This window comes from Uloborus diversus, chromosome 2 (assembly GCF_026930045.1).
Source record: "Uloborus diversus isolate 005 chromosome 2, Udiv.v.3.1, whole genome shotgun sequence".
Classification (NCBI taxonomy): Eukaryota; Metazoa; Arthropoda; class Arachnida; order Araneae; family Uloboridae; genus Uloborus; species Uloborus diversus.
In genome coordinates this window covers 18,667,981-18,688,492 of record NC_072732.1, presented here as the reverse complement: position 1 = coordinate 18,688,492, position 20,512 = coordinate 18,667,981, and the positions used below count along the sequence as shown (strand labels likewise).

General features: G+C 31.6%; 1 protein-coding gene across 3 annotated transcripts in view; it reads right to left on the bottom strand.

The window, feature by feature from the left end:
• Positions 1-538: 538 nt before the first annotated feature.
• The window catches only part of LOC129217763 (V-type proton ATPase subunit H-like), a 76,163-nt gene continuing 56,189 nt past the window's right edge, over positions 539-20,512 (bottom strand). For 2 of the 3 annotated variants that reach the window (XM_054852106.1, XM_054852105.1), the window contains exons 12-14: positions 17,596-17,709; positions 10,760-10,912; positions 539-2,183 (exon numbers count right to left, since the gene is read on the bottom strand). In XM_054852106.1, the coding sequence (XP_054708081.1) occupies positions 10,804-10,912; positions 17,596-17,709 (223 nt within the window). In that variant the 3' untranslated portion in view covers positions 539-2,183; positions 10,760-10,803. The remainder of the gene's footprint in view (positions 2,184-10,759; positions 10,913-17,595; positions 17,710-20,512) is intronic. The other variant, XM_054852107.1, reaches the window with a different exon arrangement.

The following is a 20,512-nucleotide window of genomic DNA, read 5'->3' as shown; positions in this document are numbered from 1 at the left end:
CGCCTTTTTCAATGCAAAAAATATTGAGCTTATGGATGAAAAGACATCCGACAAAAGCCAAGAGCAGATAAGCATGCAGCTTAAAAGATAAAAACAGCAGATTAGCCAAACACCAATGAGAAAGTTATATTGCGGTTATATGATAAAGTTATATTGCGGTTATGTAATACTATATATACCACCGCCCAATGACAAGGTTATATTGCGGTTGTGTACTTTGCAAATTTGTGCTTCTTCTAACGTTGTTTTGCCTTACTTTAATGAAAGTGCTTGCAGCAAAAAAGAGGTAGCTTCAAATTTTAATTTTCAAAACGTGCACACAAAAGCTTAAAGCACCAAATAACATTTTCCTAAATTTATATTTTTATATCTCCTCTACTATGACTATACTGAGAAGCATAAGAAGAAGGTTATTACAATACTAAAAAGAAAAAGTGGACCGATATTTTGAGCTCTATTGCAAACCTGAAGAAACATTGAAATAGCTACTTCCTTTTTACAGCAAGCCCTTCAATTAGTAAATTTAGCAATGAAAATAAACATTTCGAAAGCATTTTATTTTAACAGTCTGGAATACATTGGAATAGTTGTTTTTTTAATAACACATAATTTTGAACTCCTTCTGTTCAACAACAGACCAAAGTATGAACACTGAACCAGCTCACAGTTTGAAATACCAGATAACAAAACTTTTACTTTTATGAGGCTTTGTATAAAATAAGTTAATTGCATAAAACATTTATATAATAGCCAGAGGCTCAGAAATCGAAAGACGTTTGTAGAAAAATGAACTTATTTTATAAAACATCAACCAAATTTCTGTAACTTGTTACTTAATGCATATGAGAAATACATAATACAAAAATTTATATTATAACTATTGAGTTAATTTCGATCATGCTTTAGTTTTTCTATACATCCTATTTTTTTATTTGAACTAGTCGGCTGCAAAAAAATAACTGTACACATTATTTGAAATTTCTAGCTATATTTAAAAAGAGAGTAATAACAATACAAATGACAACTATGAGAAAACCCAAAATCAATGCCTTTAACATTACTGTACTGATGAGGAATAGGAAAGTGCATACCAGAAAATGAGTATGAAAGCATTACATTTGTTTACAAATGCTTAATTAGATGAAATATATTAGTACTGATGATGAAATTAAAAATATTACAAGAAGTAGTTAAACATCTACAATTATATGGATCATAATCATAACAAGTGTCATGATTTATTTTCAACTTCAAAACATGCAACTTCTTTGAACAATTAACCTCAAAAAATATAAGGATTCATACAGAACAAAATCTTACTTTTACTTTTGGATAAAAACTTAAATGTTGCTTAAGTTCAAACTACTATTAACTTATTTAAATGTATGTAGATACAAAAGTACATTATATCTATTTGTGCTCAAAACTATTTTACTAATTTTATTTAGCTTATAATCAATAAAATACAGCACCACAGCATTTCATTTCAACAATAAAGAATGTTTAATAATTTATCTTTTGTTATAAAATAAGTTTGATTTATTATTTCAATAGGAGTTATTGAAAGATGAAACCTGCAATTAAAAAATTAGTTTAAAACAGTCCTGCACAGATTTCTGATGAGTTTTACCCAAAACTGAAAATTCAATTTTCTAAACCATCTTTGTACTTATGCTCATATTTATACAGTAAAAGCTTTTGTGGTTTTCAATGTTCCATAAAACACAACTATACTCAGAATAACAAACATTAAAAACATGCCATGAATTTAAAAAATCTAAACAAAAAATGGTGTCTAAAATCAGCCAGAGGACTCATTTGATGATTGAGAAATTATTACGAACAATAACAAAATAAATCACTGAATCAAATATTAAAATTATTTATAATCAACAATATATGTTCCACATCAATTGGCGAATCGAATACCAGTATCTACAAAGTTAACACAATACCATCATTCATGACGTAACATCATGGCTTTCTGGAATGTATAGATCAAGGTGCCTCGAGCACGATATCGGCTCAGAAGAGCGGAAAAGCAAACCTCAACATCTGGGCTATAAATAAATATATTCTCTATCCAAACACTGAAATGGTTCCTCTACTGAAGAGCGTTTCTTTAAGCTTTTGCAGAAACTGCCTGACTAGTCTCCTTCTCGAGCTGTTTACCCAGATACTCCCTGGAAAAAAAGACACAATGAATCTTAATAAAGAGACTAGCCTGCGTGCCCGGCGTTGCACGGGCTACTTAAAAAATGAAAGAGATGTCCAATTGATGTTTTTGTATTACTCTGACATCAGTTTCTAAAGCGCTAAGGAGTAAATAAATACGCGTAATGCAAGGTTTGTAAAACACCAGTAGAGCATATTTTTGTCAAAATTATCTTTAACGTTAATGATAGTTATTAATGATACAAGTTATGAGTATTTTCAATTAGCACAAAAGATTAAAATATATGCATTATCTACTATAATCTCTGGTCACTTTAAACTGAATTAAATCTGATAGACTATATCTGAAATATTTATGTACAGTTACGATCAGCTTTTTACATAAAATGACACACACATTTTGATTGATTATGTGGAACTAAAGCACCAAGATTAAATAAATACCAATTAGCATTAATTTAATACCAAGTCATCAGATTCCAAGATAGCTTTAGTTAAAATCCTTAAAAACAATTTTTTTGTTCAACTCTGTTTCACTTAAAGAAATCCAAACAATCTTAATTTAACATGTTCTTTTAACGATACAAACTGTATTTCAAAAATAGAAACAGGAAAGAAAAATAAAGTGATTGCAATTCGAAAACTCATCCATGTAACGGGAAAAAGTTCAACAAAATAAACATAATTAGTCGCACATCCTAAATGTATCAAAATATGAGGCCGGTGAATGATAAAATGATAAACTTACACTACAATCAATAAACATATCTAAAGAAACAACTTTCCTATGCTGAAAGGAGTTAAGAACGTCGAGTGTAAAAAAATAAAAAAAGGACAGACGATAAAATAAAGGCAATATCCGAATAGAGCAACCAATTTTAAACTAATTTGAAGTGAAATTCTAGATGGAAACGTTGTTTTAAGATTTGGACAGCAGCCAAAAAAAATCTCTTTTAAAACAATTATTAGAATTTTATTTGCTCATACGCAAAATGGCAACTGGAAAGAAATAAAAATTCCTGAATAACGTTATGTTAATTAACGTTTTAACTAATATCTCCGCTAATTAAACTCGTACAATTACGAGATTGATTCTATTGTTTTCTTTGGAAAATTTCGAATTGATCGGTATCTCGTTCGACTCTCGATTCGCAGCGGTTCTCGAGGAGATCGATCTTCAGACAGACAGACAGACGGACGCGAACAGATTTTAATATTATAGTGGATATAAATTACTGGAAAATGTTACTAAACTCTATTACTATCAGGGCAAACAGCTTACATCCGATTTTTACTTCCTTTTACAAAAAAGGAAGTATTGTATTCACGAAATTATTTTCACTCAAAAAACGACCTTAATTTAATTACTCACCCCCGAATGAATGGTGAGTTTTTTTTCGACTCGACCACACGTGGATAAGTGCCTAAGAACGTACAGACAGGCCAAATATCCATTTTGACGATTCCCGAGTTAATTACAACAAACTTTCTCATGACCTCTGTATGTGCGTATGTATGTCACATAACTCAAGAACGGTATGTCCTAGAAAGTTGAAATTTGGTATGTAGAGTACTAGTGGGGTCTAGTTGTGCACCTCTCCTTTTGGTTGCATACAGGTGTTTCTAAAGGGATCTTTTGCCCCTTTTTGGGAGGGAATCATTGTTAATTTCGATGTAAACTCAAGTGGTGTTTAATTTAGCAGACACTTAGCGATATATCGCCAGTATTTTGGTCGCCAAGTTTTGTCACCAACTTGGCGACAAATTTGGCGATTAAAAGTTTTTTTTTTTTAATCTGGTTTCAATTTGGTCACTGTTGGTGATATTTAGAGAGTAAACTATTGAATCACATTAAAAATGACAATAATAGGGAAATGACATTGAATAGGAGTAAAAGGAAGTCATGTGATGCACAAATCAGCTTGTTTTTCAAAATCTTTTTGTAATCAGGATCAATATAACTGATTACTGATATATAAAGCCTTTTATATCAAAACCGGGTCAATTTATTTTTTTTAATTTTACAGGAGAGAAAAAAAGAGACACACTCTGCTCCTGTAACTTTTCCAAACTATTTTTCTTTTTTCTCTCGTTTAAAAAAATTCTGTGTATGGCTTCAGTTATTTTTTTTAAAGCAGCATCGTCTAACTATTTTAACAACTAAGCAAAATTGCCCACTAAAATGGACTCAAGCAAATGCCATTTTAACTTACTATTAATTAAAATTAAACCTACTAAATAAAATTTTTTAAACTAAAATTATCGATGCTGGCATACAATTCTTCTCTTTTTGCAATTTGTATGAAATCAAGATTATTTTACTTTTTGCTACTTATTCAACACAACCTTTGATAAACTTTATGTTCGAAAAAACAACAAAAAAGCAAACATGTACAAGATAAAACAAGTAATGGAAACGTAAAGACAGATAAAAATTAATTTAGAACAGCGGTTCCCAACCTTTTTCTCTTTGCGAACCCCTTGGAACAGGCAAAAAAGTTCACGAACCCCCTGATGTTGGAATTAGTAACATGTAAGAAACAATAAAAAAACAGCATGTTTGCTTTCCATTTTTTGCAGCATTTGATTGCAATAAACAAAAATATAATTGTAAAATATCATTAAGTGCAAACATTAATAAAAAGTTAAAACTACATCTACAAGAAAAATTATAAACAAGAAGTTTTATAAACCAACTATTTTTTTTAAGCATACTTTAAATTGGGGAAAAAATCCTTAATGCGATATTTGTGGCTGTTTGACGGAACAAAGAAACTGAAAGTTTGGTTAAATGTCTGACAGTTTGAGTCTTAAATCAGGCTCTGCATTCAATCTGCTTCGGTATTTATCTTTGAGATAAGTATAGGAGGAAAATCCTTTCTCGCACAGACATGTTGTACAAAATGGTAATAAAATTCGAATTGCTTTTTTGGACAAAACGGTATAGTCATTTCTTACACTGAGCCAGAAGTCAATTAACGAGAGCTCTTTAAAGGTAGTTTTCAATGAATTATCACAGGATAACTCGATGAGCATTTCCTTTTCAGGTAATGTCAGGGTGTTCTCTAAGCATGGATTTCCTTCAAAAGGATTGCGTATCCAGTTGTTTGAGAGAGGGACGTTACGCCTATTGGGAAAATACTCGTCAAAAGTTAGTTCAAGATGTTGCAGATGTTCACATACATTTCTTTTAACGCTTTCATCAAGTTTCATTGAGTTTTCTGATAAAAAACTACTAAGAGAAGTGAAACAAGAAAACTCACCCATTTCCAGGCATTGGATCCAGAAATTCAATTTTTTTACCATAGCTTCAATTTTATCATATACAATGAAAATATTAACAACTGCACCTTGCAAGGATAGATTTAATTCATTTAATTTTGAAAAGATGTCAGCTAAATATGCAAGCCTTTGCACCTAAAGAGGATCGAATATGCAAGTGGACAAGTGAAATGGATGATCAACAAAAAATGCTTGGACTTCTGACTTCAATTTAAATAAGCGTGTCAAAATTTTGCCACGGGAAAGCCATCTAACTTATGTGTGAAGAAGTAAAGTAACATGAAGGCTTCCCAATTCCTCACAAAGCGCGTGAAATAGACGGCAGTTTGTGGCACGTGATTTTATGAAATTTACAATTTTTACCGCATCATTCAAAGTAGCGGATAATTCTGCGGGGAATACGCTTACATGCTAATGCTTGTCTATGAATGCAGCAATGAGTCCATTCAATTTTCTCGTTGATCTTCTTTACTCGCACCACAAAGCCAACAAATTTTCCTGTCATTGATTTTGCACCATCCGTGCACACACCCACACACAAAGACCAATCTATTCCATTTTCTTCAAAGTAACTGTTGACCAGTTCGAAAATTGCTTCTCCAGTTGTGTTGGTTTTCAAAGGTTTTGCAAATAGTACATCTTCTTTAATTGTATCGTTAAAAATATACCTAACATAGACAAGTAATATTGCAGCGTTTGCTACATCAGTCGACTCATCAAGCTGGATCGCAAAATTATTCTCTTTTATTCTATTCACAAGTTCTTTCTCCACATTACTTGCCAAATCAGTAATTCTGCGTGATACTGTGTTGTTTGATAGCGGAACCAGGTCAATTTTTTTTGCTGACTTTTCTCCCAGCATACACTTAGCAATATCTTTAGCACATGGTCCAATTAAATTTTCTGCAATTGTATGTGGCTGTCCAGATCTTGCAATTCTATAACTGACTCGATATGAAGCTTCAAGGGCCATTTTACTATCTTCGTTGGATTCTAACAGGAACGTAGAGACGCTACACTTTTTATTATATTCCAATTTTCTTTTAAAATATTCGATAGGTTTGTCCTTGTGTGTCGGATGCTTTGTTTCGAGGTGTCTTCTCAGAAGTGACGGTTTCAAACTGCTGTTCGCTAGAACTTCGTTGCAGAGAAGACAAAGCGGTCTAGGTTCAGACTCTTCTCCAGTAAAATAAAAGCCCATTTGTAAATAGTCACTGTCATATTTTCGCTTTTTTCCTTTTTTCTCCCCTAGTTCACTTTTCTGTTTAGTCGGGGGAGGCGGCAGTTCATTACAGCTATCTATTTCAATATCCTGTGTTGATTCGAAAGTTACTGCTGATGTTGAGGGTTGATCGATTGACTGCTTGTCCATTTGTCACTCAACCAAACTACCAGTTTTCAACCATCGATCCATAACAGCAGAAAGTTATTAAATCATAAAAATTACCAACACGATTATAACTTCACAAACAGAGTAGCAAGTTCACGTAGCAAAACCAATTGCAAACAAAATCACTTGTTTTCAAGCATCTCTAAAGTATCTCTAAATACGTCTGTTAACAACTATTTCCCCAGAACTATGAGCATGCTGATGTTATATATTTTTGAAAACGAACAGATGGGTAAAATCCAGTAATAAATTTTAAGTTTGGAGCCTTTTGCTGTCATGTCGGCTATTCGATGACTGAATTCGACGGAAATTCCCGAGTTATATTTCAACCAGATTGGAAATAATACCCCTATGATGCATTGTTTGAGAATTCTTTATTTTTTTCGACATATGTATATTATGTATATTGCTTGATTGACTCCACGCGATGGCGCCTTTTTAATGTCATCGTGATCCCCGCCACAGCTTAATACAACGTTTCTGCATGGCACCTCGCAATAAAGAAGGAAGGATGTCTCTTTTTGTTGTCTATCGAAAAAAAAATGAGAAAATTTCTTTTTAACCAAGATTATAAAACCGCTGAAAGATTTTTTTTTTTTGAGCTTAATACAAGAGTCTGGCGCGTTTTCAAATTAAAAAAAAAAATTAGTAACTATGTGTGCAAATTGAATATTTTATAATTTTTTACCAAACTAGGAAAAATCCGCCATTGCACCGAAATTTTCGCGAACCACCGGTTGGGAACCTCTGATTTAGAAGAACATGACAATAATCAACTGCAACACAAAAAACCACAGTTGTTCACAGAAGAGGGCAAAAAAAGATTGCCCATTAAATGAAGATGCCAAACTGCAGAAAAATACGGAATGACTTTAAGATCGTTAACTAAATTAGAACAATTGTTCAGAATGCGGAAAGACTCCCAAAAATCAAAGTCTGACAAATTAAGGCATTTCTGGATAATTTTATATGAGTTAAAATCAAAGGAGTGATTTGGGTCCCAGCAGTGTTGAGCAATACTAGACTTATTCAATTGTTGTTTTTTCAGATAATTTTTATGCTCTTAAAAGTGAACTTTCTAAGAACGGTTGGTCTGTCCGATATAGGCAAGACCACAAATGCAATCAATTTTATAAATTCCACAACAATTAGAAGATGAATAGAATTCTTAAGAGATGAGAATGAAGGTTTATTAATTGGAGAAAACACCACCTGGAATCAGAAACGTTTAAGAATCTTCATGACCAGCCAATTTTCTGTGTCTTTGTAAATTCATCCAATGGGGTCGGGTTTGGACCCGCACCTTTGGACATGCTTTGGAAATAAAGAGTTCAACAGCTAAAAAATACACCACTCTGCTGCCCTTGACATAGTCTATCGCAGTAAATAAAAACTACATCAGAATTTATAGAAACAGTACCCGAAAAGATTTGAGCACTTACTTGAATGTGCACAGAAATCAAAGTGGTACTCAAAAGCCGCGTTCACAACAAACTTTTCGACCCGGTAAATCCTCAATCTGCCTCCACAAATAACCGATTGAAATATTCCCCGTTTCCATGTAAAAAAAGGTTCTCCCATTGTACCAGAGAAAGCGGTTTTTACCCAGCATCCTTAGCGGCTTGTAAACGAACTTGTATCGCGTAATGCATTCTGGGTAAAAACACCGCTTTCACTCCAGAAGCTAGCAGGAGTAGAAAGATTCCACATAAACCCCGCAAATAACCGGAATGCGGTGAAAAGCAGGTTTTTTCTGGGGTCGAAAGTGTCCATGGAAACGGCCCTAAAGACTTCTTTATAGGATATATAATAAAGATACTTAAAAAAAAACCTTTAAATTAATTACTCAGTTTGCATCAAATCAGGGGTCTGTCCAGGATTTTTCACAGGGTCCGTTTTTTGTGAAAAATCAAATAACTTTGTGAAAAGTGACTTGATTTTGTGAAAAATCAAATAAATTTGCAAAAAAAAAAAAAAAAAGTTTTTTTTTTGTTAAAACGAAATTTTAGAATTTATAGTGGGCACACTATCATTTAAATTTAAGTTGAGTGTTTTCCTCTTCTATGCTGAGAATATCATTCTGGGGTGTTTTTCTAGTATTTGGCGGGGGGGGGGGGGGCATCGCTCTCTCAAGTATCAATATTTATCTACCATTTTACGTTATGTTAAATTATACTAGAAATATTTCTGTACAGTATTTAAATAATTGTAACAAAAAAAGAAAAAAAAATCAGACAAGGTGTTCAGCATTTAACTTTTTGACCTATAAGACACTCTTAAAAAGCACAGAATTTCTTTTAAAACACTTAAATTCCGTGATTTTAACAAAAATAAAAAGAGATTTTGTTTACCTCTAAACCAAGCGTACTAAACATCAAAAATTCGAAAAATCGGATTCCCATAGCGGATGCAAAGAGATTGCAATTCTCAAAATGAAGGCATCAAAAGTATAAAAAACGGCTTGTAAAAGAAGTATTTTTGATAAAATTATTTAAAATTGCATTTTAGAGTCCTATGATAAACATATCATTAATATCTATGGACACAGTTGAAGCAAAAAAACAAAAAAAAAAACAAGCCACCAATTCAGCATTTTAATTTTTGACTCATAAAAGAAAATGAAACTTTAAAAACTTGAAGTGAGCGTTATATTAAAAAAATAAAAAGACTTTTCATTTATTTGCATTCTAATAAAGCGAAGTTAGCTTGAAAAAAGAACAAAATATGATTTTCATATCAGATGTTAAAAGATTATATTTTTCAAAATGTAGACATCTAAAGAAAAAAAAATCGGTAAGTAAAAGTGTTTATTTCAAGTTAATCATCCTTGTTAGCATCGAAAAATCAAACCCATATAACTTTCTCCCAAAATAACAGTTAAACATCGCACGGTACCGTAAAAACGCAAATATTGACAAGCTGGTAAAATGATGAGAATATTTTCTAATCAAGTCATTGTAAAGGTTTAACACCAGACGCTAAGTGGCGATAATTTTGAAGTTGGTAAGCCCATCTGAAGCGATCATATTTTTTTCCCCACCCTTACTATCCCTTTGCAGTTCTAGGTTCATTTCGCCGATATATATTATTATTATTGTTTATTAAATCATGAGCGGAGAAAAGTGCTTACCAACACCTTTTCAGAAAAGTTTACAACAACACCGCTGCTAATTAGCTGTGATAAAACAAACAAACAAAATTATTTAAAACCAAACTTATTTTCAACTGTTCATTTCTTTCTAAGAAATAAACAACAAGCATTATATTTATTTGGCAGTAGCAATTATTTATCGCTTGCAGGCGCATCACAAGAGTGCCATCACAAGAGTGCCGATTTTTTTTTTCTTAGCAAAATTAGCAGATGTTGTATAAGCTGATCCGTCTAATTTGACTTTAAAAAAGGTTCCAAAAATTATCCGTTTTATACACTTCATACATGGGAAATATGCCTTATTTTGCTTTCAGATTTGCTCCTTCAGTAAACAATTTGTGAAAGATCCGTTCTTGTTTATCAGAATTTTGTGAAGGGTCCGTTTTGGTTGATCGAGATTTTGTGAAAGGTCTGTTTTGGTTGATCGGATTTTTGTGAAGGGTCCGTTAACGGACCCAAATATCCTCTGGCCAGACCCCTGCCAATTATTCATTAAATTCAAAAATATTCTCTTAAAACATAAGAGTCTGAAACAGTAAAAATAGCCTGTAAAAGTACTTATGAAAAATTGGCTCTCAAATTTCTTTTTTTTAATGAAAATATGAAACACTTTGTAAAAAAATATATGTTCTTACATTTGCAATACATAAGAGATGCAAAAACAAAAAAACTCTTATCTTTTTGACACAGCTTCAACAGGCATGCTCAGAAACAAAACAAACAAACAAAAAAAAAAGCAATAAATGAACATAAAAACCTACCTCGTGGTGAAATTCAAATTTCTTTCTCAAACAAATTGTTTCTACTACTTAGTAGCAAAATCAGTTTTAAAGAAACAATTTCCGTTACTACAATCGGGAGATTTTATACGAGCATCTAATCTAAGTCCACTACACTTTAAGCATAAGCTAGTCCTAAGAGAAAGAGAAAGGGTTTAACGCAAAAACAAAGAATAACAAACACAGGGATACACATGCAGGATAACAAAGAAACAACATAAGAGGGTCGGCAGAAACAAATACCAGAATGCAGATCACAAAGAGTAGTCCTTGCTCATTTGACTTGCTCAACTACCACTACACATCTCTACATAGTATAAAATGAAGTCTCCAAAAAAGCGTCTGTGTGTTTGAACTCGCAAAACTCGAGAACTACTCGGCCGATTTCGCTGAAATGTTCACAATTTGTTCCTTTAAGTCCTGAAAAGGTTTGCAGACCAGTTTGAAAAAAATTCGAAGAATAGTTCTTTCTTTATTTCAATTTAGTCCCAATTTTCACAAACATTCCCGAATATGGAGGTGAAAAATTACTTGCACATATTAATATTATATATCATTGGAAAGAGTAGAATGTTCAGAGTTCTACGTAATTTGTACACTTTAACACTTAATTGTAACACTCTAACTTAATTACGGCGGGAGTTATTTGCGTTTTTTTTTCTCTCAAATTTTTTTAGGCTTAGTTGAAATTTAGGCACTACTTTCTTCATTAAATCCATCAATAAAAAGCGAAGGAATTGTCCCACAGTTTTCTTTTTGACTCCATTGGAAAGAGCTGCTTTTTTTTACTCCAGGTCTAATTCGAGCTAAGGTCGAAAGTTTAACTGTATCTCCATTAGAAAAAAAGTTACAAGCGAATTAAATTAAGTTCAAAAATCTGTTCTCTATTCAAGTTTTTGCTTTTCCACGGTAACGCTTTTTGAATCCATTGTTTATTTCCACCTTTCTCATCTTCAATTCTCAAACTTATTTTATTTTGTGTTTCCATAATTACACCTTTTAAATCCACCTTTCATTTTATTTTAATTTATTAAAGGAATTTTAGTAGCTATCGATATCGTTTGGCGGGGAAATTTTGCATGATGTTTTTTTTTCTTTCATTTAATCCTGGTTATTGAATATATTTCACTTAACACGATGGTTTTTTTCTAGATAGACCGAGCAAAGCCAGGCAACGCAGCTAGTTATAGCTAAGATTGAAAAGTCGAAACTAAGCAAGGTCATTTAATTTATAATTTAAAAAAATATATAAAAATTTTAAGTAGCACAAAAATTTTAAAATTTAATTGGCTACGGAAGGAAGGGGGACAATCAAATGCAATGAAAGGGCCCGCAAAACTGAAATATTTCTATGTTGATTGCCAGTAAACTATTAATACTTTGAGAACAAGAAACTAATCTGCTTATATCTTAATCATACATTTCATAAAGCTAAATATATAAGTATATACAGTGGCGTAGCTAGACCCGACTTTCGGGGGGGGGGGGGTTACTTCTTTATATATATATATATATATATATATATATATATATATACATACATATATATATACATATATAATATATATATATATATATATACATATATAATATATATATATACATATATAATATATATATATATACATATATAATATATATATATATACATATATAATATATATATATATATACATATATAATATATATATATACATATATAATATATATATATATACTTATATAATATATATATATATATACATATATAATATATATATATATATGTATAATCGCTTGGAATTTTTCCCTTTTCTTCTTTTTTTTTCTTTCTCTTCTCTCTTCTTTTTCTCTTTTTTTTTGAGACTAACTTTTCGGGGGGGGGGGGGTTGTCCCCAAACCCCCCCCCCCCCCCCCTTAGCTACGCCCCTGAGTATATACAGGGCGAGTTTAAACTCTGGGCAAAACTTTATGGGGTGTTAGAGACTGGATCATCAATTGAAGAAAATAAATATCTTTAAAGTAATAATTAGGTGATCAAAACTTAATATTCAATTATAAATGGGGAAAGTAAGAGGAAGCAATGTTCATTAGATAAAATAAAGAACATTCAAAAGTAATAAGAGTGTTCAAACATAGTCTTTGGTGAATCACTCCTAAATTTTACTATGTCTAAAAAGAATTAAAATACTGTCAACCCCGCTTTATCGAATATCGTCGGTTCCAAGAAATATTATTTGATTTATTTGATTGAGAGGGGATTTTTTTTTTTTTTTTTACTTTTCTAAATTGACAACATTTGACTAAAAACTTAATAATAACAAATCAATAGCTATATAAAAGAAAAATCTGATGTTATTGGTAAAAAAATAAAAAATTGAAGTAAGTCAAGTAAATTACAAAATTGTTCAATAATTTGCAATGAAAATTATAAAAAAGTGACTAACAACTTGAGTTATGAAATGTTAGTTTTCACACCCTATTTCAGCATATTATATTTTAAAAAATTCTGTGAAAGTGGATTGCTTGCTCAAGGTCTTTTGGAAAATTTATCTAACTTCTTCCCCCCCCCCCCTTCTTTTCTGTTGTGCATCACATTTGATTTTAATCACTTTTTAATATTGTTAGAAATCAGTATATTTTTTGGTGTTATTAAATTATTGACTGCAATATTTGTTGTTGTTTTTTTTTTTTTTTGTAATTGCTACGAAAAAAAGAAATTAGATAGAATAGAGAAAATGCTTTGATGGAAAACAAGTTTTTTCTCACCCGTTGATAGCGAAAAATATTATAACATATTTTTGCGCCAACAATTGTTCTCACTTAACTCATTTCTAATTCATTCAAAAATTTTCTCAGCAAAAATATTTGCGAAAGCTGATTCTTATTATTCGATTATCCAGGGAAATTATTTGATTATGCGGGGATCTTTATCATTGCTTCTAGGGGGAAATATTCTGTTTTGGGAGAAATTATTTGTATATGCGGGGTATTCGTTTATCCGTTACCTGATTAAGCGGGGCTGACAGTTTTCCTCATTTATTTTTTTCACTTTAAGCAAGCCAAAAAAGCACGAACTTTCTTACTAAGCATTGTCATGAAGCAAATTCACTACTAAACAGAAGATGAAAAAAAAAAAGAAAAAAGAGAAAAGCATAAGTGCACACTGAAGTCTTTTTATTTTTATTTTTAATTTATTGCATATGATAAAAGCACATAAAATAGATTCAGTATTTTGATTTTGACAGATTACAATATCTGCTTGCCTATCCATTATTTTGTATTTTGTTTCAAACACATAAGTCTAATAATACAACATTTTATTTCAAGAGCATTTTATCCCAAGATATTCAGTAACATATGATGCCATTCAGGTATTCACTCAGTTTAAATTAATGAGTTTTTTATTTACTATCAGTTTAATATATATGTATTTATTAATTTTGCATGAAATATTATGGCAAAAACAAAAACATACCATTTGATTATCTAGTAAAAGTGATATTTCAGCTTTGCAGTAATAAATTTTTAATATTTTAAATTAAATCAGGAGGGGGGATCACTGATTAATAAAAAGGAAAAACATAAACAGCTTTTTAAAAAATAATTCATTAACCTCAAAAATATAAATCTTATTCTTTACTTAAATGGGCCTATGATGGTCATTAAAACATTAGGGGATTTTAAACAGTTGGTTTCTTTTTTTTGAGGGAAGGACCCTTTCTTCGGCTGTTCCATACCATTTTCTGAGGGGTGTGCATTTACTCTCAGGAAAATGTGAAGCACAACATCACGGCATCACTATACTTTTTTCTCTGACAAATTTATTCAAATGCACATGAAAGGAGTAAACAAATCACGGTTGAAAAATGTCAATCAACATAGATTTTAAAGATAGCAGATACAACACAAAGGCAAAGCAAAGTTAGATAAGAAGAAGTGACAAAAGCAAGAACCCAAAACCTTTTAAGAAAATGCTGCAAAAGACGCAAACCCTTAACCAGACTTAAGACCAACTTTCCCTTAAAATACATTCTGTATTTAAATATGATATGCATTTATACTGTAATATTTCTATCTGTTACCTGCAGATTTATATTATTCTGTTCTATTTATTTGTTTATTTAATTGTTTATGTATGTAGTAAACAAGTTAAATAAGGGTTAACCAGACTTAAGACCAACTTTCCCTTAAAATACATTCTGTATTTAAATATGATATGCATTTATACTGTAATATTTCTATCTGTTACCTGCAGATTTATATTATTCTGTTCTATTTATTTGTTTATTTAATTGTTTATGTATGTAGTAAACAAGTTAAATAAGGGCCATTCTTCAAAAAGTGTAACTTTTCTGTCACACGTCTTTTACAGTAAAAACTTGAAGGAACAATTTATTTAACCATGATTTTTAATCTCATCAAAAATATATCTATTTAAAATTGCCAACAATTTTTTAATAATAATTTTCATTTTAGCATATTTTTGGTTCACAACATGTGAATTCTCACCTGCGTGGCATGTCACACACCTTGTACGACTGTTTATGTTGCTTAATAACTTATTTAAATAAAAGTATATACTTATTTATTGATTATTCCTTTCACAAATGTCTCAAATACTCATTGTTTAAGTATGTTTAATTTTTTTATATTGTGTTTTAGTTCGTTTTAATAGCACAAGAAGTCAGGTCACACAATAAATTCTCACCTCCCTTATCTAAACACAAAATGCCATTCCTCATTAATATGTGGCAGTAATGACATCAAATTTTATTTTCCATGATACAAAGTAGAACCCCTATAAGAGGACAGGCCGACTTATCCGACATTTTGGTTCCAAGACAACTTCAGTTCTAACCCTGTTTCCAGTATTTATAAATACGAAAAACATTTGCTGGTTGCTATGTCTTAAAACAATGATGTTCAGTTGAGTAAAATGTCACTTAAGGTCAATCTAGAAAGATAACTTAATTCACAAATTCAGCGAAAATGTTTCGGGAAATGTTTACTGTAATGAACGTCATTTCCTCACCTAATTTGCTTTCTAACCTGTATTAATTAAATCTTTTTTATTTGCAAAAAAATAAATAAATAATTAAATAATTAAACATCAATCAGGCAACTCAGCTAAAGCTTGGACACCAGTTTTTTGCAACGAGGCTTTTTTAGAAAAACTAATTTTGTGCCCCTGCAATTTTGGAACCAAAATGTCGGATAAGTCAGCTCCCCTTATATAGTGGCCTTAATACAAAGGAGCCCCCCTCGTTATTTTCAGAAATAGTTGAAGTTGTGAGATTTTTGGCGAAAAAACAAGAAGAGAGATTTTGCTTTAAAAACTTAGTATGGTTATTCTGGCTTTTCATCTCCGTGAACTTGAATTTCAGGGATGTAAATTAATGTAAAAAAAAGAAGTGAACATGTTTTCATATGCTTAACATGTGCAGATTGTAGCAACGAAGAAAAAAAACATTTCCTTGAAAAATGTATCCATCAGGCCTATATTAATGGCAAATTCCTCACCTACGTGAGACCTTATCAATGTCATTATTTCTGAGGTGAAAATAAATGATGGAGGGAAAATACATCAATAATAGGTATTCAACCAAAATTATAAATTGCCAGTTTAATCCTCAAATTTAGTAATACAGTTTTTAACATACATTTGAAACTTCTAACTAAGCCGCACTTTAATTAAGAGAGTTTAATATTATATTCCCACTAATCATTAAAATAGCCGATTGTTTGCACCATTTAACAAAATCACTACTTTGATATTAAATTGGCCTCAATTTTTAAATTTTAAAAGTTTTTCCTTGTTTTTTAATTTCTGTGAACAAGGCATTTTTTTATTTATTTTTTAATTTATGAGTAAAATAATTGGAACTTAGCTGGGCCATTGCTTATAGTAACTTCTAGTAGGTAACACTTTCATGTAAAAAAAAAAAAAAAGAAAACAAAAGGTTTCAAAATTGAAAAATTTTTGCGTTCAAAAGTTATGTTTTCTGGAGGTTTTCTGGTTAATAACCCATAAATGTCATTAAAGAAAAAAAGAAAATACACAAAATTTATCACATTCCATCAACTACAATATAAATGCTAAATCACACAAATAAGTAATATATATAAAAGAATGGCACAAAGTTTTCATCAGCTTTTGTCTAAATTAAGCATCAAACACCTGAAATGTGAGTTTATATTTTTTGAAAAAAAAAAAAAAAAAGAAGCTAAATTTAAATAAAATAAAGTGCCACAGAAAACTTTAACTTCTAATTATAACTGTAATATAAAGATTTATTAATAATCAACCTATTAATGAGCGTACATTCATTCACTCTATCATACGTAAGACAGTCAAAGCAAACTAAGTAGAACACATGAGATACAAATTTTCGAAGACATTCACAAAAACTACTTTTATGAAAAATTGTAATATACTGTCTGACCCCGGATTGTATGGAAAGACAAACATCTGTTTTACAGCCGGAAATGGACGAATCTATTATTTTTTGCAGATGCAGAAACTCATTCAAATGAATGGAATACGCGCATCAAATTTTCACTTTTCCCCCCATATTCACATAGATTCGTCTTATGTGGACGTTTGAAAATTCCATGCAATCCATGGTTGGACAGTATAAGACCAGTAACTATATTTTAGAGAAATGAAATAACATCGAGAATGGTAATGCTATACAATTTAATAAAGAATCTTATATTAAATCGAATCTTTTGAAAATAAATTTATGAAATTTAATTAGCAATCAAAATCATGATTTCACTTAGTAGTTTTGAAAGAAATTGATCAAAAAAGGCTTTATATTTAAAAATATACTGACCAATTATGAACCATAAGTTTCTGTACACATAGTAATGCTTGATATCTAACATTAGGGTCTTCATGTGATAACAGATGCATGACTTGCTGTTTACCACCTAGACCTTCTATTACACTGAAATTGAAAACATACCAGCAATAAATATCTTTTTTTTTTAACAAAGAAAGAAAAAAAACACAAAATATTCTTGATCACATAAACATTTTTTTTTCCTTTAAAAATGCACTTGAACCAATGTTAAAAAAATTTACAAGTAGAAAAGTAGGAAAAACTGGAACTGCAGGGTAATGGCATGAACAATTAGGGATTAATGACTTTTTTTAAAAGATTTTTTTTTTAGCAATCACGATTGCTTATTACTTTCATTTGACTGTTTTGATGTGCTATCATTTTATTTTCATGCCAGCATCACCGTCGACCGGCTCCTCAAGATGCTGCTCCTATAGCAAAAACCACCTCCAAGTTGCATCCATATCCTACACACACGCGCATACATACACAACTACACACACACACACATACACCTACACACATACACCTACACACAACACAAACACACACACAAACACATACATACAGGCTCGGACTGCCCCGCCTGCCAACCTGCCCGAGGGCAGGTGCGCCCTTCCTACTCTTTAAGATGAAATGCAATACAAATGCCTTCGCTGGAAAACAAAATTAAAAAAAAAAAAAAAAGTCTTGCAAATTCAGAACGAAGTTTTCTAATTGATTCGAAAGCTCCCATACCTTCCCCTCATGTTGAAGTTTCGAAAATTTTCCTCCAAGCCCTGTTTCCCTAATGTTATCGTCTATTTCCCGTCTTTTGAGTTTCAATTTCGAAAAATTGCCGGGAAAAGTTCCTTTTATCCCATCTCCCTCCTTTTCCGTAATTTTTCCAAAGATGACCAACAAAAGCGTTTTTAAGACTCTTATTTCAAAAAAAAAAAAAAAAAAAAGAAAAGAGAGAGACCTTCGAATCTTCAATCAAAAAGACTGCCTATTCTGGAACTTCGATTTCAAAAACGTTCTGGAAGAAAGTTTCGAATCGCATTTTTTCCCCTAATGTCATTAAAGATGGACGGCAATAGCGTTTTAAGATTGAAATTAAGAACAATTTCTGGAGATAAGGCCACTAGACCTTCTCTCTTTATCTTCTAACATCATCGAAGTTAGTCTAAAACTGCATTTTTGAATAACATGAACAAGTTTATTATTAAGATAAATAAATACCTTTGTGCTGAACAGTAAAGTAAGACAAAACAACGTAAGTAGAAGCACAAATTAGTAAATTACAGCAGACACGTGTTTTGGCGTTACAGGGAACGCCTTTTTCAATGCAAAAAATAATGAGCTTATGGATGAAAAGACATCCGACAAAAGTTGGTTAGTTGTTGATTATTGTTGGTAGAGTCGGTAGGGGTTGCCGTTTGAATGCAGTTGTCTAGGCGTTTGTCAGTGAGTTTTTCTACACTTAGTTTTAATGAATTTCATAGTGGAAAAGTTGAATTTCGTATAGATATGTAGCAGTGCATTTTATAACATAATGACCACTTGACATCAATGTCGCTTAGTGAAAAAGATGCGGAATCAAACCACTGGGCGACTTCAGAAATTCGAAATGTACTTATTCATTATTTTTTCTAAATTGCCGTTTTTGGCACTTGATTGAGAAAACTAGTGAAACGTGCTTTCCAAGTTAAAAAACTTAAACGTTAACAAAGTTAAACAAAAGTTAAGAAAGTTAACAAAGATGGCCTACAGTCAAGTTTTTACAATTTCAATGGAAGGTCCACAAAATCTCTCCTCTCCCAAATAAACAACTAGTATGTTGTGGCCATCACGAAACTTTCTTCTATATTTTTCTTTTTATTTTTTTTCTGATCCCTCCCCATGCTTGACAATATGCAATATTCCCAACAAAAACAAAATTATACATGCAAAAACTTGATGATCATCCCAATGTCTGAATTATTGCAAAAGCAACGCAAAGAGCGAAAATTGAAAGTTATTTTAAAAGCCTTGCTTGAATTAATTACAAATATTTTATTTGTTAACAAACATAAGATGGCAACAGTTAAAAATTTTAAATCATTGAGATAATATTTCCGATCATTTCCACACAATTAAAATCACGAGAAATACGCAGACGACAATCTATTACAATTTATCTTTCTTATTGTTGCATTAATAAAAGCATTTTTATTCGCAAAAAAAAAAAAAAATCAACACCTCTTGGAGCGATTGGAGTCAAAATTGAACCAAAGCCTGTTTACGTATGGATTCACATATATTCCAAATTTCAACCAGAACGTAGCATTACTTCTTGAGATAGGGCACTCACAATGGAAAAAAAGAACGGGCGATTGCGCTACCCCCTTTTAGCTGTTGACACCAAAATAAAATCAGCTCTTATACCCACTAAGAGCTACTTGTCAAAAAATTTTTGTTTGATTCCGTTCGTTATTTCTTGAGATACAGCAGTCACAATTGACGACAAAAAATGTTCTATAACTCAACCCCCGTTTGAGCTATTGACACCAAAATTGAATCAGCACCTGCTCCTGTTAGGGGCAACATATGGACCAAATTTTGTTTGATTCCGCCAGTTACTTCCTGAGGAATAGCAAGCACGCATAACTCAAAAAACGTCCCATTGCTCCACCCCCCTTGGAGGAATTCGCGCCAAAAACCAATGGGCACAAGTTCACATAGCGGGCACATATGTGTACCAAATTTCGTTCAATTTCATGCGGTAGTTTTTGCTGTAGAGCGGCCACAAAAAACTGGTCACACACAGACGTGACACACACACACACACACACACACACATACACACACAGACAGACAAACATTTTCCAAAAATAGTCGAAATGGACTCAGCACACCTCAAAACGTACAAATCCGTCGAAATTCGAAA